The sequence below is a fragment of the Oryzias latipes genome, chromosome 8 (assembly GCF_053564925.1).
Source record: "Oryzias latipes strain Hd-rR chromosome 8, Olatipes_Hd-rR_3.1".
NCBI classification, from domain to species: domain Eukaryota; kingdom Metazoa; phylum Chordata; class Actinopteri; order Beloniformes; family Adrianichthyidae; genus Oryzias; species Oryzias latipes.
In genome coordinates, this window is record NC_136244.1 from 3,120,380 (window position 1) to 3,145,698 (window position 25,319).

Consider the following 25,319-nt stretch of genomic DNA (forward strand, 5'->3'; position numbering starts at 1 on the left):
GGGGCAGTGCTGCGTCACAGGATGCAGTGAAGCGCCTGGAGCTGGAGCAGAGGAAGAGGAGCGGCACCCCAAACCAGGAGGACGAAGAGCCGCTGCTCTTTCCACACAATGTCCCTCAGAGCGGCTACGCGCGTGACCCGCAGCCTTTCAGGTAGGAAGGGACCCCGCGTGCAGCGCGGCCTCGCGCTCCTCCGATCCACAAAAGCCTGAGAAGCGAGCGGGACAAAAGTAGAGCAAAGGTTACGGTCACGTCCGACCCCCTGTTGGGTGACGCGAGCGCGCGCGCACTTTCTGCTAATTACTTCACATTGATCATTTGGGGGCGTGGTCAATCAAAGGCATTATTGGCGCTCCTTTAATGAGCTTTCACCTGAAGACAGCAGAGAGTTATTGATTACCACAGCAGTTAATGACGACGTTTCATTAAAGCGGTTCCTTTGATCCAGTTTAGTTACATCATTTCAAAATAAAACCATCTTTATGGAGCTGAAGGTAAACAAATCTGTGTGGAGTCAGTTTATGAAATAATCCAAACAGCTTTAAATAATCCATCAAATGTATTTAATGATCTGAAATTATCTTAAAAATAAACGAAAGACAATAGAAATTCTAAAAAATAAAAATCATATGCTTGTAATATTAAAGAACATTATTCAATTTCCTTAGTTTTATTCTTTGTTATGCTCAGTTATTTAATGTACTTTATTCAAATTTGCAGAGTTATTCTGGATAAAGGGAGAAAATCTTACTTTATGCTGTTAATGGTTTTGCTTTAAAGTTATGTGAAAAATTAAAGTCAATAAATAAACCAATAATACATTAAAAAGGGAATTCAAAGTTTAAGGTGGACTAGATAATTTTTTTTAAAGAGATCATTGAAACCATAAAGATTAAAGGTCAGTATTTATTAATGTATTCAACTTTAGCTGCATTTATTCACCTTTATGTTAACATCAGAAGAACATTCAAATATCTGCATTCTGCTCTGTCAAAGCCTTTGTCTTCCTGCCTTTTTGGAAGAAAGACGTGACTTAAGGTGGCGTGGAACGTGGTGGATCATCCGACGTAGAACGGGTTCTGCTGTTCAGGTCTGTCCTACCAGAACTGCAGAACCCGTGTAAACAGGTCTAGGCTTCCCGCTGGCGTCTTCATCCTCCTGTCCTCCTGACTCACTCGTCTGGTCTCACCGGTGGCGCCGCCGCCGCAGAGCAGGACAACCTCTCTATTTTGGAACACTTGCCCACATCTGATATCTGAACCAGATTTTATTTTGGAAACCTATTTATTATTTAAACTGTTTAAACTATTTATTAATTAAATCTACATTTCCATTTTGTGACCGTTCTATTTAAAGAACGTCTTTTCTGGTAGGTTCAATACAATAACTCATAATTTATTTGTGTATATTCAAATTTCTTTCTGAATAAGTCCCTTAAAGTTCAAAGTTTTTCAGAACCAAACTAAATACTTGGATGTCAAATTTGATCTGAACCAGAACGTTTTTCTTTTTCATCTTGTCACTTTACTTTATATACTGTCTTTAAAACCCCACCATATATATGCTTTTATTTTGTTAATGTTTTCTATTTTAATTTTACTGTATTGTTTCATTTTTTTACACAATCATGTCTTCTCCAGCTGTCTATAGTGTCTTCATTTACAAATTTATTTATTTCACTACACGCCTTTTATTTCTGCTACAAATTTTATTGATATTTATTGGTAATTGTTTTTTTTTTCATCTGATCTGAATATTTTTATTCTATCATTAGAAACTCCTTTTTGATGTTTACACGTCAGTCTAGGGCCGCACGATGTGAGGAAAACTCGCGATATGCGATATTAGTGATCAATATTGCTATGACGATATAACTTGCGATAAATGAACAAATAGCAAAAACAGCAAAAATATTTTCATTTCACTGCAAAAGTTTAATTTAAATATGAGTCAAAATAAGTTAAATTATTCTCCAAATGACCCTCGTCCAATTAGGAGGGCAACGTCTAGCATAACAGCTCCATCCGCTTGGTCAAATGCATAAAGGGATTAATTCAGTTCATTAAATAGATCAAGTTTGTTTTAGCACATTTAAGATTTATTAAAGGTTTATCATTTAAGGCACATTTATTGCAATTTTGGCTAACTTTTGCGATACGGATATTGCACAGCTTGAAATCACGATAACGATAAATTTGCGGTTCGTGGCGCTGCAGTCGCTCGCCGTTTCTCGCCTTTCATGCATGTGATCTGCTGAGTCAACTTGTCCAAATTGGTGGAGGGTTGCGTTCTTCCTGGACTGCATTTTTAGGCTGCTTGCGACAAGGGCCGTCCAAATCCAACGACTCCTTCAAATTCACATCCGGCCTCGCCGCTCGACGAAGGACGCGGCCGTTGAAGGACACGCCCATGGTTGTCTGGTCTGTAGAAATGCTGACTCACTGTTGTGTTTCTGCTTCCATTAAGGTCTTCTCCCCCGCTGGGGCCATGGCCAAGCGCCTCCCCTCCTCTTCAGCCAGCAGAGAAACAACTCCACCTCTCCAAAGATCAGGGTGGAGTTCAACCCCACCTCAGGTGAGGACTGTGTGTGACCGTCTGCATTTAGTGACATAATAATTATTATCCTCTCATGACGGTCACTCTACAAATACAACTAACCAAAGAGAGTCTGACGATGGGAAACCTGAACAGCTGTGGTGGAGCGGGCGAAAAACACGGTCTTTATTCTATAGATCCATTTCTCAGATGGAGAACAGAGATTTTAAGCCTTTATATTTAGCCGACCCCAGTGACGTCCGGTGAGGTTGATGGCTGGTGAGGCACCGACTCCTCTGGAGTCAGATTTACAATGAATGAACTGAATATTTCACTGTTCATCCAACAGCAGGTAACAGCTTATAAGATATACACAAGAACATATTTATCCTACAGAGAATGTCTTCTATAGACACTCTTCCTGACACTACCCTCCTCATTTACCGGGCTTTGGACCGGCACAAGCAGGACATGGGTTTGAGCCCGGCTGCAATGATCCTTTTAGTCTTTTTCTTATTTTTGTCTGTCTATTTGTCCATCTGTCCTACAGTTTGTCTTTTATTGGTTATTTTAGTTTTTTCTATCTTTATTTTTTTTGTGTGTGAATTTTTTTGGAATGACCATTTCCTTAGTTAATTTTAGGTAGATGTGAGCCATCACGTTGGGGGGGAGGACTGTCATTGGGGAGAGGGGGCCAGTGACCCCCTTGCCCATGCCAGTATCCGGCCCTGGCGGCACCTTCAAAGCACAAATCTGTACCCTAATGATCTGTCCTGTTTGCCTGCTTGTGTCAGTTCCACAGCTAACATGTTCACCCAAACCGTCACTTTCTGGGTTTCAGACCTAAAGACACTCTGACGTCCACCTGGAGCCTGGAGAACATCAGTTCCCCGTCTCTGAAACCCTCTCTTTGAACCCGCTGTGTCTGCAGGCGTGGCCGTGATGCACATGCAGAGTCCTCCGGTCAACAGTCTCAGCCTGGATTTCCTCACAGAGTTCTGCATCGGCCTGGAGAAGCTGGAGATGGATAAGGGCTGCCGAGGCCTCATCATCACCTCCGTACGAAGCCGCACCCATGCAGGCGGCCGTTCGGCTCTGCTTCCCCACAAACTCCACTGGTCATGTTTGGGAGGAAAAAACAAACATCTGAAGTTGCAGTTAATTGATCCACAACTTCATAACATTTAAAGTTTTATTGTTAATTAGCGGAAACACAAACGAAAATGTCAACATTTCTCAGAACATGCCCATATCATCATTGCTCCACCACCATGCTTGCCAGTTCTAAAGCAGTTTCATGGTGTCACCAATGGTGTTAAAGAGGACTTTAGCATGAAATATGTATTTTTATTACATTTTTTATCATGCAGTTGGGGCTGCTATAAGCCCCTCCCACATCTTCAGGCCCCACCCCTCCTAAATTAAGAGCCACCAACGCATTTGTAGCATTTATAGACCTCAAGCTGCACAAACCTTAAGTCTTCTATTCCACAAAGTATTGGGGCCTCCAAAAAAGAAGATAAATGATTGGAAACTTGAATCAGGGTAAAAAATAATAATGAACTATAATAAAGTTGTACAATATTTTTAACAAAATTTTACAATTAAAAAAAATTAAAGCTGTTAATTTAGATTTTAGCATAACTTTTTTTGGAGAAAGCTTGCAAGGCTTTTACTTTGTAAAATAACTTTTTTTTCCCTAACAATTCAACTTTATTCTCAAACTTTTTTGTAAAAAATCTTCACTTTTGTTTCATAACTTTGACGTAATTCTTGTGAAATTGAATTAGAATTTTCTCAAAATGTTATGACTATTATGTGTTAAAATGTTTACATTTTCTCACAATAGTACGACTTTATTCTCGTAAAATTCAACCTTTTCACAAAATATGACTACTTTTTTTTCTTTTGGCTTTTTTTTTCTTTCCTGCTACGGTAATTTATTCTGGTGGAAAAATTTTAGGACTTTAAAAAGTATAACTTTTTTTTCCCCCCAAAATGTGTCTTTTTTCCTTCTAGTTTTGATACTTCCTTTTGTAAATTTTGGACTGTTTTCACACGCTTTGAGACGCTTCTTGTGGTGGTGTTTGTGGTCCAGAGCCAGCCGAAGGTCTTCTCCGCCGGCCTGGACATCCTGGAGATGTACGGGAAGAGTCCGGAGCGCTGCGGAGAGTTCTGGAAGGCCGTGCAGGAGATGTGGCTGAAGTTGTACGGCTCCGACATGATCACCATAGCGGCGATCAATGTACGTATGGACCGGCTTCCTCCTCCATCCCTGCTGCTGAAAAAGCCCCCGTTTGAAGCCCCCTTCCTGCCTTTAATAGGGCTCCAGTCCTGCAGGGGGCTGTTTAATGGCTCTGACCTGCGACTACAGGATCATGGCAGATCAGCCTCGCTACACCATCGGTCTGAATGAGACGCTGCTCGGCATCGTCGCGCCGTTTTGGTAAAAAAAATGAAAGGGTTGTTGAGTCGTGAAGGAAAGACTAAAGGAAATAATGGCTTTTGGATTCTGCAGGTTCAAAGACACCATGGCCAACACGGTGGGCCACAGGACCACGGAGATGGCGCTGCAGCTCGGACTGCTCTACGACCCCTCGGAGGCCCTGAACGTTGGGCTGGTGGACCAGCTGGTTCCTGAAGATCAGATCCTCAGCGCCGCCACACAGACCATGACCAAGTGGCTGGCTATCCCAGGTACTGCTTCACACTTCTGCATCTTCAGGTGATGCTTTCAAATGTGTTTGGGGTTCTTTTGGAGAGATTCCTGCAGGTAAAAGACGTTTTAAATGATAGTTTTTCTTCTTGTTTTCACCCATTAGATTAATACAGTTCAATATTCAGAGCGTTGGCAGTTCTGACCAACTGTTTAGCTCCAGCTTTGCTTTGGAGATCAGAGTCAAAGATCTGAAGAAGAGCTGGTTTTGGTGGAGGACGAGCAATCTTTTCCTTTTTTATTTTTGTTTGATTCATTTTCTTTGTGAAACGCTAACTGCCTTCCTGCACCGTCAGCCGTACGAGCGGCGTCTCAATACCACATGACGGAGAAAACCACCTTCAGGCTCCCCAAAGCAAAGCTCCAATCTGACTGCTGGTTCCCTCCCTTCGCAGACCACGCCCGGCAGATCACCAAGTCCATGATGAGGAAGCCCACCATCGACAGGCTGACGTCCAACAGAGAAGCTGACATCCAGAACTTTGTCAACTTCATCACCAAGGACTCCATCCAGAAATCTCTGCGCGCGTATCTGGAGATTCTCAAAAAGAAGAAGACTTAGAGGGAACTCTGAACTCCGCGTTTTCTTCTCGTCCGGAGGTCTTTGAATGCAGCACTTAGCATCTACGTTCATCAGGCAGCATCAGTGACATCCATTTGGGTGAACATGTTTGTTGTCTGCCTTTACTGCAGCTTAGTCCAGAGATGTTTGTGAAAGTCAACAGTTTAAGTGCCTGTTTTCACTGGACTTTGACCACCTGGTTGTAAGTCTGACCTGTTTTCTGTCTTTTTTCTTAATAAAGAGTCAGATCCAAACCGTGAGTGAAGCAGAGTTCATGCTGACGCTCTTCAAAATGAAATACTGCGATGTGCAGAAAGACGACCAGAAAGTCTTGGCTGTAAAGATGGTTGATGTTTATTTCACTGGTAACTGTTGGATGAAAGGTCGTCCGTTTCAGGAGCTCAGTTTCACCTCCACGGGGAAATGATCGCTGACATCCAGAGCCTGAAAGACACAAACTGGAGTCGGTTCCACAAACGGATGCAGGTTCAGCATAAGCAGCCTGCTAGAACTCACGTCACTGACCTTTAACTGCGTTTCAGCAGAACTGGAAATGTTGAGAGGTTTTGGAAAACCTAAATGTTCACCTTAGAAAAGTTGTGTGTGCAACATTTAAAGTCAGGGACGTAGTCATCATCCTCACCTGTTGTTGTCATGAAATGTATACAAATACTAAAACAAATGTGTCGCCTAATCTGTACCAAAAATGCAATTTATATATACATGATTCTAATCATTTTCTATCCTCAGAATTGCTGTATTTTGCACATTTCCTGTTCGGTTACATGTGCTGCAGTACCGAGCTCTGCCTGGTTTATGCACGTGCCTTTAGATCACTCAGCGCTTCCTGTTTTAACTTTATCTTTGAAAAACTGTCACACATTTTAGACATTATTATAGCATGTCCTCACGTTTCCATTTACAGGTGATGTATCTCGCGTTCTTTGTTCGTTTAACGTTCAGAACCTAATGTTGCACGGAAAAGCCAAGATGAAGCAGCAAGCAACTCGGCCTCAATGTAGCGGCTGCATGCGAGCTCACGTTTGTTCTTCAGGTGTTGCTACTAAGGTTCAATAAGAGTCTCAGACCATTGACTGCAAATCCATCCGTCATCTGAACAAGCTGCATCCCTTTTTTTTTGGGGGGGGGTCACAGGGGGTTGCTGGAGCCTATCCTGGCTATGACACCCTGAACAGGTCACCAGTCAGGGCCGCACGACCACAGAGAAACCTCACACATGCAAGCCCCTACTGGGATTTGAACCAGAGGCTTTTTCGCTGTCAGGCAAGCGTGCTACCCGCCACGCCAAAGCAGGAACTTTCAATCTATGGCTTATCGGCAGAAGCACCCACTGTCCAGCATGGTGGCGGCGGTGTGATAATTGGAAATTTGGTTGCTTGATAAGAAGAATGTGCCAGGAAGAAAATGATGAAGTCAGGGAAAGATGAAGGAACTTTTGCGGGTGAAAATCTAAGGAGCTGAACTTTGTTTGAAAAAATGTTTGGATTTATTAACTGTTTTTATTTGGTAAAAATAATCACCAAGAGAGTTTTTACCAGACTGTGGCTGAGTTTCAAGTCCGCCATGAAGTCGTAGACCTGCGCACTGCCCTGCACCACGGCCTTCATCATGTCAGCTGTGACCACGATCCTGCAGACACAGAACACCACGAGTGGATCTGATGGTCCTGCAGGCCGTCGCCACCGGCAGGCCGTCCTCCTACCTGTCGTAGGGACAGACGGTGGTGGTTACAGTGGTGTCCGCGGAATCTGGGATCAGCCAGTGGAAGCTCTTATCGGTGAAAAGGCGGATCTGCTCCCAATCCGAGCCCGCCACGTAGCTACAGCCGGAGTTGAAGTCGCCCAGTAGGACAATGTTCTGCCAACAGTCAGAGCAAAGGTCAGCCAACCTCTCTCAACTTTCTCCAGGAAACGTCCAGACTCAGAGACTGACGTTGGTGCTCCAGCGAGAACGGACATCAGTGACCACATCGTACAGAGCATCCACTTCCTGCACGGCCGAGTCTGGAGAGGTGTGCTGAGGAACCAAAGCAAAGCTGGCGGCGGCTGCAAAACAGCAAGAACGTTCCTGACATCAACCCAGACCAAGGAACGTCACACTCTCACGAAAGCATTGTCCTAACTGAAGGTATGACTGAAAAGAGGAGAGCAGCACTCTCCTGCTGAGCGTACCGCTGAGTTTGGAGGAGAACATGACCACGAACGGCTCCCTGTTGAAGGTGTCGGTTCCGCAGGACTCACAGCCATCATCGTAGGTGTAGCTCTTCACCACAGACGCCGCCTGCGTCCTGCAGACAGACCCGTGCATTCAATCATCCTGTTTTTCTAAGAATACCTGAATTTGTTTAGAAAAAGAAAAAAAAAAGACTCATTTTTGGGCTATTTCACTGAAAACACAAGTTCCTCCTCTGGATTTTAATTAATAACTAGTAGAACAATTACCAACTTTGAGGAGAACAGCATCTGAGGATTAAATCTTAAAACATGGGCAGGAGAGAACAGCCGGAGAGCTGTGAGGGGGAGGAAGAGGAGGTGGATTTAATCAGGAAAAACTGTCTGAAAACACAAAACACGTGCAACAAATTAAAACAACAGAAACCACAAACAGCAGGAAGGAACAGGAGCTTTGCAACCACAAGGGAAAAAAATCACAAAAGTGGAGTGCTTGAAGAAACATAAGAGTCAACACAATGAAGATGAACAGAAAAAAAGAAGCCAGGATAAACAAAACCCAAGATTGTGACCAAAAAAACACATTTTAGCTCAGTTTTACAATTGAGAACCAAAGAATTCAGAGTAAATAATCGCAGGTGATGACGCCTTACTATTTCTAACCCTGTACAGCCCACTACATCAAAGAATTGACAGATAAATCACACTTTTTGCAATATAACTTATATAAATAGATATAAATTGTACTTATAATTATGAAACAATGGATGACTCAGTAAGTTTTTGCTCTCAGGTTGCATCAATCCTAACTTGAGTGTTTAGAGGGAAAAAAACTAATTTTCCCACTGTCTCATATTTAATCCACACATTTTTAAAATGGTCTAACTGTTTTATAAAGAATTCATTATCAGCAAATTGTGTATTCTTTCTGAACAGCAAGTAGTCATTTTACAAAAATGAATCACAACAGAAGAAGTAAACAAAACATTTTCCGTCAAAAGTGTTTTTGAGATTTCACAGAAGTAGCCATTTTTTAAACGACCAGGATAAGCCCTTCTTCTGCCCCTAGTGGAATGAAGATGAACTACAGGACAGGAAATCTAGACCAAGTTACGCTCTCGGCCCACTTTATTAGCTACACCTTCCCAGTCCCGATTGGGACCCCCTTTTATCTTCAGAACTGCCTTAATCCTTGGTGGCATCGATTCAACACGGTTCTGGAAACATTCCTCAGAGAGTTTGGTCCATGTTGACATGACAGCATCACACAATTGCTGCAGATTTATTGGGCTGAACATCCATGATGCTGGTCTCCCGTTCCACCACATCCCAAAGGTTCTCTATTGGGTTCTGGTGACTGTGGAGGCCGTTTGAGTCCAGAGAACTCATTGTCATGTTCTAGAGACCAGTCGGAGATGATTCCAGCTTTATGACATGGCGCCTTATCCTGCTGGAAGTAGCATCAGAAGATGGTCCACTGTGGTCAGAAAGGTATGGACACGGTCAGCAACAACACTCAGGTAGGCTGTGGCATTGGAACCATGCTAAACTGGTGCTAAGGGGCCCAAAGTGTGCCAAGAAAATAACCCCCACACCATGACACCACCACCACCAGCCTGAACCGTTGAGGATGGATCCATGCCTCCATGTTCTTCTGACCCTACCATCCGAATGTGGCAGCAGAAATGAAGACTCATAAGACCAGACAACGTTTTTCCATCTTCTATGGTCCATTTTTTGTTTTGTCTGTGTGAGTTGTAGCCTCAGTTTCCTGTTCTTAACTGAACAGCAGTGGTACCCGGTGTGGTCTTCTGCTGCTGTAGCCCATCTGCCTCCAGGTTGGACGTGTTGTGCTTTCAGAGATGCTCTCCTGTAGACCTCGGTTGGAACCAGTGGTTCTTTGAGTTCCTGTTGTCTTTCTATCAGATGGAATCAGTCTGGTCGTTCTCCTCTGATGTCAACAAGACATTTCTGCCCAAAGAACTGCCGCTCACTGGATATTTTCTCTTTTTCTAACTATTCTGTGTAAACCCCAGAGAGGGTTGTGGGTGAAAATCCCAGTAGATCAGCAGTTTCTGAAATCCTCAGACCAGCCCGTCTGGCACCAACAACCATGCCACGTTCAAAGTCCCTTCAATCACATTTCTTCTCCGTTCTGATCGCTTTGAACTGCAGCAGATTCTCTTGACCATGTCTACAGACCTAAAGGCACTGAGTTGCTGCAAGGTGATTGGCTGATTAGAAATGTTCATCTATTAGCAGTTGGACAGGTGTGCCTTAAAAAGTGGCCAGTGTGTGTATGTCCAACTGTCCAAGGAAAGTGGTGATCATGTTCGGGAGATAGGGGTCTCAGAAATGCTTAAGTCTCTGCGTTTAGAGTGTTTTATAAAGATGTGCCATAGCTGTGTTTTATTTTCATCTCTGGCTTGTTTGGTTTCATAAAGGACCTCGTCTCTTCTTCTGCTCCTCCAGCCTCACAGAAAAACCCCACAAGAAACGTCAGATGGAGGTCGCATCTCCACGGACTTACATCTCTTCAGTCAATTTCAAAAACCTGCTTTATCCAGTCACTGTGGAACATCAAACTCAGTGATAGTAACTGTAGGGAGGACAGAGTGTTTCTGTTTTCAACGTCTTCACAGAGAGAATAAAAAGCAAAAGCAGCTTGGAAATAAAAGACAGAAGCAGGAACAGACTTTTTTCCGTTGAATAACTAAGTTTTGCCTAAAAATATCATCATCTTCCCTTTTGGTTTTAGGATTTGGATTAAGAATCTCTTTGAAATGTTGGTTTTTAATATTTTTGATATTGAAAAAAAATTTTTTTTTTTGGTAAAGTGGTTTCTTGGTGACTTTAAATGGTTAAATACTTTGGCTTTGCAGCCAGAGTTCCCATTAACCTCAATCCTTGGGTTTCAAATGACCCGAGTCTTTTTTTTAAACCGCTAAAAGTTCCAGAAACATTGAAGACTTTTAGCCTTCAAGTATCAATAGTTTATGAAAAGATCTTCAGTTTTGACTTTAGTTATTTCTAAAACATTTTTAATAGAAAAGGTTGTTTGAGTGTTGATTTGTTGCAGCTGTGTTTACCTGTAGAGGAAGAGGTATCTCTCCTTGTAGGTGCTACGCCCCAAAGGCTCACTGACGATGTACCCAAACTCAGAAGAACCTCTGGAGGCACAGAGAGGGAATCAAAAACCTCCTTTTCTTCATCAAACCGCAGGATTCTCTGTGTTCGGTTTGAGCAAAGCCAGCCTTACTTGTTGACGTACTCCATCAATTTTGTGGTCGCTGAAAGGTCGACGTCTCTGACCTCCTGGATCAGAATGATGTCATAGCGATGGACAACCTGTGGAGGAACCATAAGTTCTGCTCAGGCGCTCCAAACTTCAGCTGGAACTGTTTCTATCAGTCTGTTTGTGAGAATGTATAGAAAGGAGCAATTTAACTCCAACAGAATAAAAGATTTGACAAAGTTTGAAACATCTCAAAGCGACATTTGCCTATGAAGTAAGTTCTGTTTCAGTTTTATGCAACTCTCACTCCTTTTTTCTTTAAAATTTCCATTTTAATCACGTTTTTTTCTTTTATTTTGAAGTGCTATAGCCTTTTTAGAAACCCAAAATAAAAAGGAAGGCCTGCTGCCGCAGACCGTGCTGATGATGTTCATCAGGGTTTCGTTGGAAGCTTTGGCGTCTCCGAAAGTCCTGATGTTGAAGGCCCCCAGCAGCAGGGAGGAGGACAGGTGCAGGAGGCCCGCAAAGAGCCCCGTGGTGCAAAGCCAGCGCATCCTGAGAGCCAGAGAGCGATGCAAACAGGTCAGTCTGAAGGTTCTCTGCATAGAAAACCCTCTGAGTTCATCATGTCACTCGTCGTCTTCAACTCAGACACTTCTGTCATTTTAAAGACCCACAAAATGATGTTTTTAGCCTGTTCTTGTAGCATTGTTTTGATGATGGAGGACATATATAAGAAAATTAAGCTCAAAAGTGCATTTCTGAGTATTTCTTTATACAAATCGTTGTGAACTGTGAGAAATTCTGTTTGAAAAAGAGCTTAGTTATGATGTAGGAAATTGTCCAAGTGAGAGGTTAATTTCCAAAGATCTGCTGCCGTTCTGCAGAAAATATGTCCTAGGTTGTTTTACTGTGGTAAAAAAAAAAAATTTAAAGTCAGGAAAAAGGGTTTGGACTGGCCTTGTCCCTACTGTGAAGCACGGCGGTGGAAGTGTAATGGTTTAGGTTTGTTTTTCAGCCAGTGGAGCTAAACAACAAATCTCCGGTCCTCAGGACTAGTTTCCAGCTGTTTTCCAGGTTTCTGCATCAGGTGTGTCCCTCCTATCAGAAGCCGAAGAACAGAAGCAGCAGGAAAAGGAGCAGGACACGGCCCCTGAGGGCTGAGATCGGAGACTAAAAGAGCTAATTTACTTCAGGGCGGCTGAAAGACAACAACTGAAATGTAGAGACGTGGAGTAAGTGCAGCTCCAGCTCTGTGACAGGAGCCGGCGAACCTTCTCAAACCGTATCAGACCATCATTACAAAGTCATTTTTGAGTCCGATGGTTAAAGAAGTTCATCCAAAACCTTTAAGAATGACTTGGTTTGGACAGCATCCCGTTTTCCACTAGAAGTCAATGGACGGGAGAAAGAGAAGAAGCCAGCACCTGCTCGGCTGGACATGTGGCAGCGTGACCCAACGGCACGCCGTCATCCAGGCTCTGCTCTGGACGCTATGGCTTTCAAGACTTTTGCAGACCTGCAGGTTATGGTATCCTGTCACCGTGGTTACGCCGCGACAGTGGGAGCAATTTCCAGAAAATAAAGATTAAAAAAAGGGCAGCTGGAAGTCAGGGTTTTCACGTCTGTTAGAGTTTGTCAAACTTTAACAAAAAGGTCCCAGAACTGTTTTCTGTTCTTTAACTGAGTTTTTAACACTGAACCGCTCATGCAAATCGAAGCTCCAACACAAGATTTTTTTAGAGAGAATGAGCCTTACCTGAACTGTTGAAGAAACCAGATCTGTAGACGGGAGGTCTCTGCTGGGGTCCACTGCTCAAGCCTTTTATTTGCCTCGTGTGACAAAAGCAGGTGGGAGGAGCCAGGAGCAAAGGTGTGCTGTGGGTGCAGAATGCTGGCTGCTGACCTTTAATGGGGTTTTAATGTGTTTCTGTCTGTGAAGATTCTCCATCATTCAGGTCAGCTTCTCGCAGGATTCTGTTACTCCAGCTTCATCCCGGAGACGTTTTGTTGCTTCGGTTCTGAAGAAGCGACTCTGATAAGCAGAGAAGCGTCTGAATACTTTGATACTCTGCAACATTCTTCCTATTTTGATAAAGACGGTTCAGAAAAAAGAAATGTTTATTTTAAAGACAACTGGAGACAAACCGTTCTTTCTGTGAGAAGTTCTTTTTTGCTTTTCCAGAAATGTGAATATTACAAAGTTTATTTTCTCTTTGACTTCAACAAGTGAGCACAGAATTGGTTTTTCAAGCTCTTCAAAGCCAGGTTTGAGTTCTGAATTGGAATTAAGTCTATTTTTCAATCAAAAAATTATTTTTCTGAATTCTTTATTTGTCTTAATCAAGCACGTTTTTCCTTTACTTGTGAAAAGTTTTTACTTTTGAAATGTATAATTAAAGAATTAGAGGCACAGTCTTTGTGTTATTAACTATTTGTACTGTTGTTGTCACAATGAAAACAGCTGTGATCAAATATCCTAGTGTGGCTGCAGAAACTATTGATCTGCAAATTTTAGATGTAAAAATACGGGAACCCCTTTGGATCAAATGTTGTCATGGAGACCATTTTCAGGACAACTTAGCAAATGTTTCTAGCCTTTTTTAAAAAAAATAAAACTTGCAAGAAATGTATGCAAAGTTTTCTTTTTTTGATAGGAGAAAATGTTTTTTCTCTCCAAACAGAACCAAAACCGTGTTTTGAACTATAAGCAGAAGATAAGCTGAGTATTTAGCAGATATGGGAAAGCAGCAGGTGGAGAACATTTTTGATAAAGAGAGTCCATTAAAGGACCGTGTGATGGAAAATTTCTACAGCTTTAATCTGCGAATTTTGAGGTTTTATTGACAAACTCTGACGCCTCTCAGCTCTGACCCTTCCTCTGTATAAAGTCATATAATCTATACCTATAAATAGAACAATCCATCTTTAAACAGCTGATGAGTGAGAACTTCACTGCTGGTTTCTCAGCTTGTTTTCTGTAGTTTTTCCTTGTCTGGCATGAAAAATGACAAAAGTGTGAAAGTAATTGGTTTAAAATTGTGTGTATGTATTTGTATGTATTTATTAAAGGGACAATGCATGCAACAAAAATACTGTGGAGTGCTCTAAAATACACTGTACATATGCAGGATTATAGCTTTGGCTCATTTTCATCCTCCATCCACCAAGACACTGTAGGTTAAATATAATAAAATAAAATAAATAAAATTACATTATTGACATGAAACTGAATGAAATAAAATTGGCACAACATATATTAAGTTTAAAAAGGTTTAAATACATAGTTCCCCACTGTGTACAACAATAAAATCGCCAAAATCAGAACAATACTGCAAACATTTATGACCACTTTTCCCCCCATGTTTTATTTTTGACTTTTGTTTTGGTAGCAGTTTTATGGCATTTTCCCTGGTGTTATTTGTGAGTGCAAGTTTGGTTTTCCAGCAGCCATGATCTTAATTGTAAGTGTGGAGAGCTGTCAAACGCTTTCTGGGATTATGTTCCAAGTTTGACAGGCCCGAAAGGAGAAAACAGTCTGAATCAGAATCAGAATCCGATTTGGACTGTCTGTCCAAAGCCGCTTTTTCTGGAAGGAATAATCCAGTCACCTCAAAAAGCAAACGTTTTTTTGGTTTTATTACTGAGAACATTATAAACATTTTCCTTTAACCTGCAGTTTTCTTCATTGGAGCTGACAAACTGCATTTTCACCCATCAAAGTTTTGAGTCTTCTGTAAAGAAAACAGGAAAAGTGAATAAAGTCTTTTTGTGTGCTCCATGACTCGTGACTGAACACCTGATACATGTTTGTCTGACCTGATTTGCAGACTAACTTTGATCTGATATAAATGTCTGTTTTTTCTTTCTTTTTGACACTTTTAAAACAGGACTCGAACCATTTTCTTTTAGAATTCTCTGCCACTTTGAGGACTCGAACCCTTACACAAGTGCTTTAGGCAACAGGAATCAAACCTGTACCTTTTTTCAGAATTCCAGGCCACTTTGGGGACTCGAACCCCAACATAAAGTGCTTTTACTTGCTTTGTTGTTGTGGTCTGACTGGTTCACGGATCAGGTCCATCCGGACCCAGGGATGGGACCAGTCTATTGGCCGGCATAGAATTCACTACAACAGACTTTCTGCTGGAGACCTAGTCACAGGTCTTAAATCTCCGTGGTCCTCTTCCAGGGATGCAGATTTGAACCGTTTGGTATGTTTCAGTTCAAACAGCATTTTTTCCTTAGGACGGCGTGTCGTCAAACCCCCTCATCCTAGTTGGGGTAAGAGGCAGGTGAAAAGACACACAACGGTTTCTGAAAAGGTAAAAAGGTCATGATTAAAAAAATGTTTTTTTTCTTTCACTCGTTCAGTCTTTCCAACCATTGTGGACAGTTTTTACTCTTAGTGATCAATAATCTGACTTTTTATATATTTATATATATATATATATATTTTTTTTTTTTTTGCAAAAAAAATAATGAATATATGATTTGTAAAAATAACCTCTTAAAACTTTTCTATATTTTTTGGTTTTGACTGAGGTTAAAAATTCTAAAAGCCTAAATCAAAGTTCAGTCAACTTCAGTTTCAAATTTTGAAAAAAAGTGTCTTTAGTTTTGACACTAATTTATTCTTTCCTAGAGTTTTCATTGTATTTTATTAATTAATTAAGTTTGTGTGATTAAAATGGTACAGATATTTTCATGGTTCTTTGCGTCTTCTTTACGACCTAGAGATGGTCAGGATACATAGAGAGAGGCTGTGGATTGGATAAGGAAGTCTGGAAGAACATTGGAGATGTCTATGACTCTCGCAGTGGTGAAAGCTTCTGTAGGTTTGACAGAGGACTTCCAGAAACTGCACCAAGGATCATCATCTTGTTTGCTGTAGCAATGGACAGACTGAAAGATGGGGTTAGACAGGAATCTCCATGTACCCTACTGTTTGCAGATGACACTGTGATCTTTAGTGAGAGCAGAGAGCGGGTGGAGGAATATCTACAGAGGAGGAAGATTGATCTGGAAAGGAGAGGAATGAAGGCCAGCGAGACAGAGAATCTCTGTGTGAATGAGAGGAACTTGAAAATTGAAAAGGTAATTCTTTAATTTTTGGTTTAATGTTTGTTGTTGGAATCGTGTTTTATTTTGTTTTTGTTTTGGGTGTTAACATATCACGAGAAGCGGGTTTGGTTGCTTTTTACCCAGTTTTTTTTTTTACCTCTCCGCAAGAACATCTACTGGCCTCTAGGTGGCGGGAAAGCGCACAAATTATTTGTGAACGCGCATTGAGGGGGAGGAGAAGTAATCCTCGTGACGTCATGGGTGATGCTGACGGCTCCAAACAGGAAGAAAACATCTAGCCGCTGGTGGAGCAGCCTGTTTTGTCGTTCCTAACGTAATGAATCGCTTCTGAGACTGAAGAACAAACAGCTGCGCTGTCATGCTATGCGCGGAGTAGAGGCAGCTGCGACGGATTCCCAAAGAGTCTGTTTCTGATCGACTTTCGTCCGCTACGAGTCTCATAACGAGGTGCGTTAGCTTAGCATCAGTGCTAGCTGTGTTAGCATGGGTTCTTATCTTCTGTGAGTTCATTAAAACGTCCCTCAAGTCCGCCAAACTAATATTTTTACAGTTTCTTTAATGTCAACATTTCATAAAAGAAGATTATGGTTTAGAAAGTCAAGCACGTGCATGTTTATAGGTTTGTTTGCTAACACTTAGTCGGCACAGAAGTGGGTTCATCATGTTCATCATCATGAGCAGATCAGATACGGGGTATTTTTTTCAGACGCCCCCAAGAAGGACGAACTTTCTATCCCCCAAAGTCCCGCCTAGAGGATGTTAGTTTGAACCGTTTGCGTGGGATTGTTTCAGAATTAGAGTGTTTTCCTTTTATTTTCTTTCTTTCTTTTTTGTCCTTCGGTCACAGCTGATGCTACTGTGAAAACAGTCAAATCAAAGGGATCTTTACTCGCTGGGTTTTCTGGCGATTCAATACTCCTGTTAGCTGTGACAAGGAAATATAATCATTTGGAGTTTTTTTTATCTGTCACTGCTTCACTTAAGTTTTGCTTTAAACCCCAGATAATGTATGATATGAAGAGTATTAACAGATTTGAATTTTGTGACTCCCATGTTTACACAGTGGCAGGACGCTGTACCTCAGCTCAATGTCACAGCCACTGTGAAAAAAAGTGTTTTTAACATGTTATTGTGGCATTTTTTTCTGATGATAGAGGACTTGTATAAAGAAAATTCAACTTAAAATCTCATCTCTAAGTATTACTATATTCAAATCGTTGTGAATCAGGAGCAGACGCAAAAACTCCCTTTGTAAAGATCGTATTTGTGACTTGGAAAAGACTGGGCGGGGCCACAAGCGCCATTCTGATGCATCCACCTGCAGACAAATACATCCATGTACGTCTTTGTTTTCCTCGCCTGAGCTGGAATCTGGATCAGAACTGGACGGCTGGATAGCTACGATATCTGTCGCCATTTTTGTTGCACCGCTGATGTTGGGTTGGGGGTCTGAAGGCCTGTAAGCTAGCGGGAGAGCACATAGACAGAGAGCTCTCAGCAACGTGGAGGTAAAGGGTTCCTCAGTGCCAACAGTCCCAGCATAATCGTAATTAAGAGTATCGGGAAATAGATCAACAGATGATCGGAGTGGGACTTCAACCAATGCTTATGACATGAGTACAAGCTATGCTCTTCCTCTGGAAAACAATTGTTTTTGAAAAGTTTGGCTTAAAATTAAAATCTGAAAGGTGTTAAAAAAAAACATCCAGAATGTGAATGAAGTTTCTTCTATGACTGATTCTAAAGAGACTGAATTGTTAACAGATTCTTCTACATAAGTGTATATTTTTGGCAGTATTAAAGTCAATATTCTAAATATGCAAACTGTTAGTTAATCCTATTTAGTCCGAATTTCCCAAGACTCCTGTTCTATGAGAACAGAGTCTTCCGCCAAATGGTGGGTGTTTGATGTGTGGGTCAGTCGATTTCTTTACTGCCAGTGTCTTAAATACTTTTTGTCAGTTGAAACCAATTAAATTTTACTTATATAGCATTTTTATTGGTGTATTACACCTGAAATGCTTCCTATCTGCATGTCTGAGTAGGAGTTGTATTTCAAATTTGGAAATAAACCTGTTTTTTCAATACAAAAAAAATATTTACTTTTTTAGTTTTTATTACCAAATCTGCCCAACAACCTTTAGAGCAAACCAGATTTATTTAGAAAGAAGCTGTTGTTGTTTTTTTGGTTAAATTGAAACTTGGTTCCCAGATTTTGTCTGATGCGATTATAAGACTGTGAAATCCTGGTTCTGCTGCAGGAGTGAATGAGTGACGTGGCGCCTCCCACAGCCCTCAGTGAAGTCCAGCTCCGCTTCCTCTGCCAAGATGACATAGAGAACGTCAAGCAGCTCTGCAGCGATTGGTTTCCAATCGAGTAAGAAATCCCGCCGTCTGTGTGAAACGTTCCTGCAGCTGCTGACAGAACGGACGCACTGTGAAAGTGAAGTTTGATGGTTTGGGGTTTGACTGCAGGTACCCAGACTCATGGTATCAAGACATCACCTCCAACAAGAAGTTCTTCTCCCTCGCTGCCACCTTCAGAGGAGGCATCGTGGGAATGATTGTGGCGGAGATCAAAGGCCGGACCAAAGTACACAAAGAGGTACGCTGGAGGAAACGCCTCCCTGAGCGTTTTGGATCTGATGTTGCTGCGTCCTCTGAAGCTGTTTGGAGAAGTTGCTCTCATTTTTAAATCCTACCTAAACAAAGCAGAGGCCATGTTTAGAGTGAGCTTCAAATAGGATAAAAGGTTCATGCAGTCACGATAATTCATGCATGCCTCCATCATCTGCTGCTTTTGGTTCAGACCAGCCTTCCAGGATAAAACCCCTATTTTCTGAGTTAATATTTCCTGTATATTTTCCATGGTTTCACATAAAATCTAACTTTAATGACATCAGTTACAGTAGAAACATATAAAGGACATTTATAACCATACAATCATCTTTTTGGGGGTTTGTTTTCTGACAGAAATGGCAGCAGGTCAGTATTCCAGAGTTCAAAGCGCCTTGGCTTTACGCTGTTTTTACATTACAAAGCTAAACGTTCATTTACATTTTTTTTCATCTTTCACGTCTCATTCTGCCTCTTCTGTCGGATTTGTGTGTTAGGATGGAGACATCCTGTCCTCCAGTTTTCCTGTGGACACACAGGTAGCCTACATCCTCAGCCTGGGAGTGGTCAAAGAGTTCAGGAAACACGGAATTGGTACTAAACACACACATACATATGTATATATTCACAAAAACACACTAATGTACTCACACATAGTGTTAGAATGTGTGTCATTTTGGTTGTTTATGTCATGGCCTTGTTCATAAATACAGGTGAATATTTTTGGGTTTCATATCTATAAAAGTTCTAATTCCAACACAGTTTAGATTTATAAATAAAATCCACTCTTAAAAAACTGCATGGATCTGAACACTAAACTCTTTGTTTTTCTTCTTAAACTGGTTCCTTTAAAGTTTGACTTTCATCTTTTTTTATATCATGGTCTGGGTTAATACTCGATTCTGATTGGCTGCTGGGTGTGGATTAGGGGTGTGACCATAACCGCATCACCGCACGTTAATTTTTGAAAGTTACAGGACTGCATATGGTGTGTGTTATGACTATAATAAACACATTCATCTTTTCTAATAATTTACTTTTTCTGCGAGTCCTATGTTCATACTTCAGGGGCTTCTGGGGGAAAAATATTTCTCTGTATGCACTACCAGCACTCCATCGGAGCGCGTACTCAGTGCAGCTGGAAACATCGCCACCCCGATAAGATCCTCGCTGAAACCTGGCAAGGTTAACATGTTGGTGTTCCTGTCATGCAAAATGAAGGACACAAAAAAGCAGCGGCACCTTTTAAGCTGCACTTGTTCACTTTTTGCTCTATTTTGCATTTAACCAGGGACTCTTGCTGCTTCATCACCGCTGTGATCAAAAATCCCACACCGTCACAGCTCTAGTGTGGGAATCATTCGTTCACTAGATTAAAATATTCTGTCACAACCCCAATGCATCAGTCAGAACCAACAAACAGAGTTGCGACAGGTTTTTTCTTGAAGATAAACCAGTCCGGGTTGGCCACTCTCCCCCTCTCTTTTTGCTAAATTTACTGAGCCTATAGCTGCAGTAATAAAACATACAGCCATAAAATTATTCTCTATGCAGATGACATATTACTTTATTTTTTTTTTAAATAATTCACGTTCTGTCAGTGAAACAATAAGAATTATTAATGAATTCTCCTCCATTCACATTGTGAAAGCAACCATCAGACTTCCACGACGTGCGTTAATTTCTGATAATTCACACTTCTGGTAGAATTTCGATGTGTGAGATCGAGGAGTCTTATTTCATTTAGAGGAGATAAAAAACACAAACATTTCAACCGTACGGTGACTTTCTGTGTCTTTGTCTGACTGAAGCTTTCTTTCCTTCGCTGTGATTCCTTCCTCCATCTGCTCAGGCTCCTTACTGCTGGACAGTCTGAAGGAGCACATCTCCACCACCGCCCAGGACCACTGCAAGGCCATCTACCTGCACGTCCTCACCACCAACAACACTGCCATCCACTTCTATGAGAACAGAGACTTCAGACAGCACCACTACCTGCCCTACTACTACTCCATCCGCGGCGTCCTCAAAGATGGATTCACATACGTGCTCTACATTAATGGGGGTCATCCGCCCTGGACGATATTATATCCATTTGAGAAAGCAAACAAAACACAAACAAACACTTCTGTAGAAGCTTTTCCTTCACCACATTTTATCCTATTCCTGATATTTTATGTTTTGTCTTTATCAAGGGTAAAGCTAGGTTCCCACAGGGCTCAGCAACGCACGTTCAAACCACCAATTCCAATGAAAAGTCTATGTAGACGTGTATAAATCTGCATTTTGTGATTCTGCGTTTAAAACTCTCACGCGTTGCCAAGTTATGAAGTCAGTTTTCAGGCTCTACGTACAAAACCTGCAGCCATTGAACGCGTGCTGAAAGGTAAATTGTCCTGTTGAACTTTGACCAATCAGGGACTTGGATTTGGTAGTGGGTGGTGTCCTTTTTAGTTCACGGAAGTGCCAACTATTTGAAAATTGATCATAAAGAAGAAATTAATAGTTGCAGTTTTTGCCCGGCCGGAATTATATTAAAGTTAAAGTTAGTTTTCACGCACTCAGATGTGTGAAATTTTTTCTCCACATTTGACACCTCCCCTGGGGAGCAGTGAGCCGCTATCCACAATTTGGTGGTTTAAACCCCCCCAGTCCAACCCGTTAATGCTGAGTCTCGGGTAGGAAGGTTTTGGCTTTGGGTCCTATTTTTTAGAGTCTTTGGTATGACTTGGCCATTGATTTGAACTCATGACCAGCTGTCTTAGGGCAGACACTCCACCACAAGGCCACTGAGCTGGATAAAACACCATGACGCCAAGTCTTTCATAGAGCTGTGAAAGAGAAATCCTGGAGCAAGATTCCCGACATTTTCACCGTTTCCACCCTTCTCACCAAGCCTCTTCCAAATGTAGATACATGTGCCGGTGGGGTAGCGGGTAGTGATGGACCAGTGTGAGCACCACATGCTAAAAGCCTGTTCAAGAAGGCACGGTCTTGAACGTGCGACAGCTGCCCGCTGTGTTCCCTTTAAACGACTTTACCTGGTTTGTTTTTTAGAACCGTGTTGGACCGTGACTCTGTGAAGAGGTTCAGACGTGTGGATAACTGTTAGAGGGAGTCTGCATATACATGCTCAGTGACGAGGCAGCTGAGGTCCACCTCTGACCACTTCACCCCTTCAGAGTGGTAGATCGCAGGTTTGATGCCCGGTCATTTGTCCTTGGCCATGACACCACATTACTGTTGGTGGTGACAGGTTGGCACCAGTGTGTGAATGTGTGTGCGTGGGTGAAGGGGGCTGGGACTTTAAAGCGCTATATAAGTACAGGCCATTTAGCAGCGACACGGTCCTTTTAACTCTGAAAGATTTCCCAGATGACTGATCTAGAGCCTCTGGTTCTGCAGCTGGTTTGATGGGTTCTCTATGGTCACATGATGGGCATTGAACACAGTCTGGTGTTTTCAGGGCTTGGTCTTTGTGGTCGACCTTCTGACTCTTCTTTTGAAGGAGGGCATGGAGCTGACAGGAGTTTGAACATGGAGCGATGTGTCGTGATGCATCAGTGCAGTGTTCCCTCACTATATTGTGGTTCATCTTTGGCATTTCTTTAGTGGAATTTTTAATTTTTTCCCCCCCCTGTGAAGGTTTTGAGTTTAACAATCTGTAATTCTACTACATACCTACCGGTATACCACACCTATCGTATGGTTGTTGTTTTTTTACAACGTGATAAACAAGCGAGCACTGTGCACAGCTCTTCACCGTCTCTAGAAAAGGATTTTCTTTGCTCTCCAGAAATTCCAGTTTAGCATTTGTCTGTTTTCCTTAACCAACGCCTTCACTGACTACATCCAGCACATCGGTTCGGCTCTGGCCAGCCTGAGCCCCTGCTCCATCCCCCAGCGGCTGTACCGGCAGGCCCAGTCCCTGCTACGCTCTCTGCTCCCCTGGTCCAACATCGCCTCCAAGACCGGCATCCAGTACAGCAGAACCATGTGACGCGAGGCGGTGAGTCCGCTGATGCAAACGCCCACGCCGTCCGGTGTCCTCACTGTTGTCGTTTCCTGTTTTCCCAGGAGCCCGGCTCTTCTGACGCTCGCCAGTCTTCCCCGTGCAGACCAAAACACACGCGTGCTTTCACTTCATCGGCTTCCTCCCCCCCTGCATTCGACCCAGTGATGCAGTCACGGACCCGTGCGGGGAGGTGACGCTGCGGGATCCTCCATTCTTCAACGTTGTCCTCACATTTTCAGGATCTACTGGAAAAACCACCGGATTTTTTCTCCTGGTTTGGTTCTCACTCGTACAGAACTCTTATCTAGACCCGTAGCCTGTGTTTGTGCAGCGCCGGACCCACCTTCAGACCACAGCGTGATAGCACACATTGTAGTTCTGGTCTGCACGCACACAGAATGATACTGAGGGTTTAATCTAGCCCTTCCTGTTGCCCTTCTCCTTCCAGCTACTATCAGAGTTTATGTACTTTATTTGTATATTATATATACTAATATATCCACTTATTTCCATATTTATACGTATTCTATGCTGTTAGTAGATCTGAATGAAAGGTAAGACCATACTTGCTCCTTTGTTCCTAAAGACCATTTGAAAGATGAAGGAGTTTATCAATCTGGGAGTTTGAATAAACTTTATTGCACTCAGAAACCTTTTAAACACAATGCAGTAAATTTCGGTAAAGTTAGCAGTTTCCTCTTTTTTTTCTCAATCAAAGATTTAGTAGAAACCCGTCAGACCAAATGTCCTTTTATATTTATGCGTGGTCATCAGTCCAGCAGAAGCCCCGCCCTATTGTGGATGTCATTTTAAAGATTTTAAATGATGACAGGTAGTTTTTATTTGTTTTTTCCCCTTCATTGATTGTAACATTGCTGGTAATGCGAAAACTTTTAAAACGTGTCCCACGTTGGGCTTTTATGTTGGCTCTCAAACAAACGGCGCCTCCTGCAGGAGGGTCGCGGTAAATCCACCGACTCGCAGGGTCAGTTTGCACCAACGAAGTGCCAAATATTGGACAAATTAGTCTTAGGGTCACTTTGTTTGAGATCTTGATCATTTTTTGTCGGTTTTCTTTGACTTCAGTTTGATTTACACATCAGTCCAGTTTGTCCGTCAGGGAACAAATCAGAGTTTGATGTGACTGAACAGCGGGGAAGTCATGTGGGATTGTGGGAAATCAAAAGTACCTTTCCGATGTTGTTTGTGTGATGATTGGAGAGGCTGTGAAAACTGACTCTGTCCCGGCTTCCAAGCTTTGTCGTGTTGTGATAGTCTTCTTGTTCCTGTTCAGTTGTTTTGAATACCTCATACCACGGCTTCAACACTTTGTGACTCTGTGTTGCATTTCTGTCCGTCTGTTTGAACTTGGGATAGACTGAATAAAATATGATTCAAACTAAATGCTGAATGTTTAGTTATTCTAGGAAAATCGTTCAAAGAATAACAGAATTACTGTTAAATTTTTCCCCCAAAGACCCACTCCCATGAAACTTGTGTTTTTGGGGTTGCTAACATGTTCTTGTGGCGTTTTTCTAAAGGTGGAAGACAAATACAAAAAAGATGAATATCAAATTTGCATGTCTGAGTATTTCTTTATTTAAATTGTTGTGAATCGGAAGCAGACGGGGGGAAAAATGGCGTTTTAAAAGTCTGTAGCTGTGACGTAGGTGCGACAATCGGCAGACCACAACAAAATGTCTTTGTTGTACAGCTAATGTTTGGTTGGGGTTGTGAGGGGCTGTAAGCTAGCAGGAGAGAATGTAAACGGAGAGCTCTCAGCTACAGGAAGGGGGTGGGGCTGCTCTGCACCAACATCCACAACTCGGAGGGGAATTTCTCATGAGCTGCTGCAGCTCTACAGAAAATATGTCCTATAAAACAAGACAGATTTTTATTTTTAAATGATTTCTTAAAACGGCGTAATCATAATTAAAAGACCACTGGGAACATTTTTACAAAAGATGATCGGAGTGGAACTTTAAAATATCTTCCTGCTACTTTGGTTCTCTCCAGCTTACACTCATTTGACTGCATGAATCAGTGGCATCAGCGTGTGTGCTACAGTACTAAGAGATGTTTGCACACTAACATTAAAACATACACACATCATGGTTGTGTAAGGCACAAAAACATACACACAATCCAACATGGTCGTCAGAGAAAAACTAAAGGATTTCAATGAGATTTTTCCCCCTAAAAATTCTTCTTTTCAATTAATTTTTAAGTAATTATTAAACTCAACAAGTGGTGGTAGTATTATGATTTGAAATTTAGCAATTTAATGCTCTGAATCATGAATCTTCCTATGATGAAAGACATATTTCTAAGTAAAAATAGTCAGGAGAAATTAAATTTTTGTTCA

General features: G+C 42.0%; 3 protein-coding genes across 4 annotated transcripts; 2 read left to right on the plus strand and 1 right to left on the minus strand.

The window, feature by feature from the left end:
* Positions 1-6,071, plus strand: eci1 (enoyl-CoA delta isomerase 1). Its single transcript, XM_004071857.5, has 7 exons — positions 1-151; positions 2,465-2,572; positions 3,465-3,592; positions 4,632-4,778; positions 4,858-4,979; positions 5,052-5,230; positions 5,645-6,071. The coding sequence occupies exons 1-7, from the start codon at positions 109-111 to the stop codon at positions 5,809-5,811; spliced, it is 894 nt and encodes a 297-aa protein (XP_004071905.1). The 5' UTR covers positions 1-108; the 3' UTR covers positions 5,812-6,071.
* A 76-nt stretch (positions 6,072-6,147) lies between these two features.
* On the minus strand, positions 6,148-13,129 carry dnase1 (deoxyribonuclease I). Of its 2 annotated transcripts, none has more exons than XM_004071856.4 (9): positions 12,998-13,129; positions 11,655-11,793; positions 11,263-11,351; positions 11,093-11,173; positions 8,004-8,119; positions 7,765-7,877; positions 7,535-7,689; positions 7,368-7,461; positions 6,148-6,255 (listed from the first exon to the last, which is right to left on the minus strand). In XM_004071856.4, the coding sequence occupies exons 2-9, from the start codon at positions 11,790-11,792 to the stop codon at positions 6,205-6,207; spliced, it is 837 nt and encodes a 278-aa protein (XP_004071904.1). In that variant the 5' UTR covers position 11,793; positions 12,998-13,129; the 3' UTR covers positions 6,148-6,204. The 2 variants fall into 2 exon arrangements, with proteins under 2 accessions (XP_004071904.1, XP_023813542.1); XM_023957774.2 differs by lacking the exon at positions 12,998-13,129 and adding an exon at positions 12,199-12,338.
* A 3,373-nt stretch (positions 13,130-16,502) lies between these two features.
* On the plus strand, positions 16,503-24,358 carry naa60 (N-alpha-acetyltransferase 60, NatF catalytic subunit). The gene is made up of 7 exons (XM_004071855.5): positions 16,503-16,770; positions 18,585-18,700; positions 18,799-18,928; positions 19,437-19,533; positions 20,792-21,026; positions 22,783-22,948; positions 23,017-24,358. The coding sequence occupies exons 2-6, from the start codon at positions 18,591-18,593 to the stop codon at positions 22,937-22,939; spliced, it is 729 nt and encodes a 242-aa protein (XP_004071903.1). The 5' UTR covers positions 16,503-16,770; positions 18,585-18,590; the 3' UTR covers positions 22,940-22,948; positions 23,017-24,358.
* The last annotated feature ends 961 nt before the right edge of the window (positions 24,359-25,319 follow it).

Bases quoted from the DNA above. Each gene is read 5' to 3' on its own strand.
- naa60 (XM_004071855.5), top strand. From the start codon at position 18,591: ATGAGTGACGTGGCGCCTCCCACAGCCCTCAGTGAAGTCCAGCTCCGC. The intron at 18,701-18,798 runs GTAAGAAATCCC...GTTTGACTGCAG, and splicing joins AGCGATTGGTTTCCAATCGA to GTACCCAGACTCATGGTATC. The intron at 19,534-20,791 runs GTACTAAACACA...CCATCTGCTCAG, and splicing joins GTTCAGGAAACACGGAATTG to GCTCCTTACTGCTGGACAGT.
- eci1 (XM_004071857.5), top strand. From the start codon at position 109: ATGTCCCTCAGAGCGGCTACGCGCGTGACCCGCAGCCTTTCAG. The intron at 4,779-4,857 runs GTACGTATGGAC...TGCCTTTAATAG, and splicing joins TCACCATAGCGGCGATCAAT to GGCTCCAGTCCTGCAGGGGG. The intron at 5,231-5,644 runs GTACTGCTTCAC...CTCCCTTCGCAG, and splicing joins CAAGTGGCTGGCTATCCCAG to ACCACGCCCGGCAGATCACC.
- dnase1 (XM_004071856.4), bottom strand. From the start codon at position 11,792: ATGCGCTGGCTTTGCACCACGGGGCTCTTTGCGGGCCTCCTGCACCTG. The intron at 8,120-11,092 runs GTAAACACAGCT...GTCTGTCTGCAG, and splicing joins AGATACCTCTTCCTCTACAG to GACGCAGGCGGCGTCTGTGG. The intron at 6,256-7,367 runs GTAAAAACTCTC...TGTGTCTTTCAG, and splicing joins TGAAACTCAGCCACAGTCTG to GCTCTGGATGTCAGCGATCA.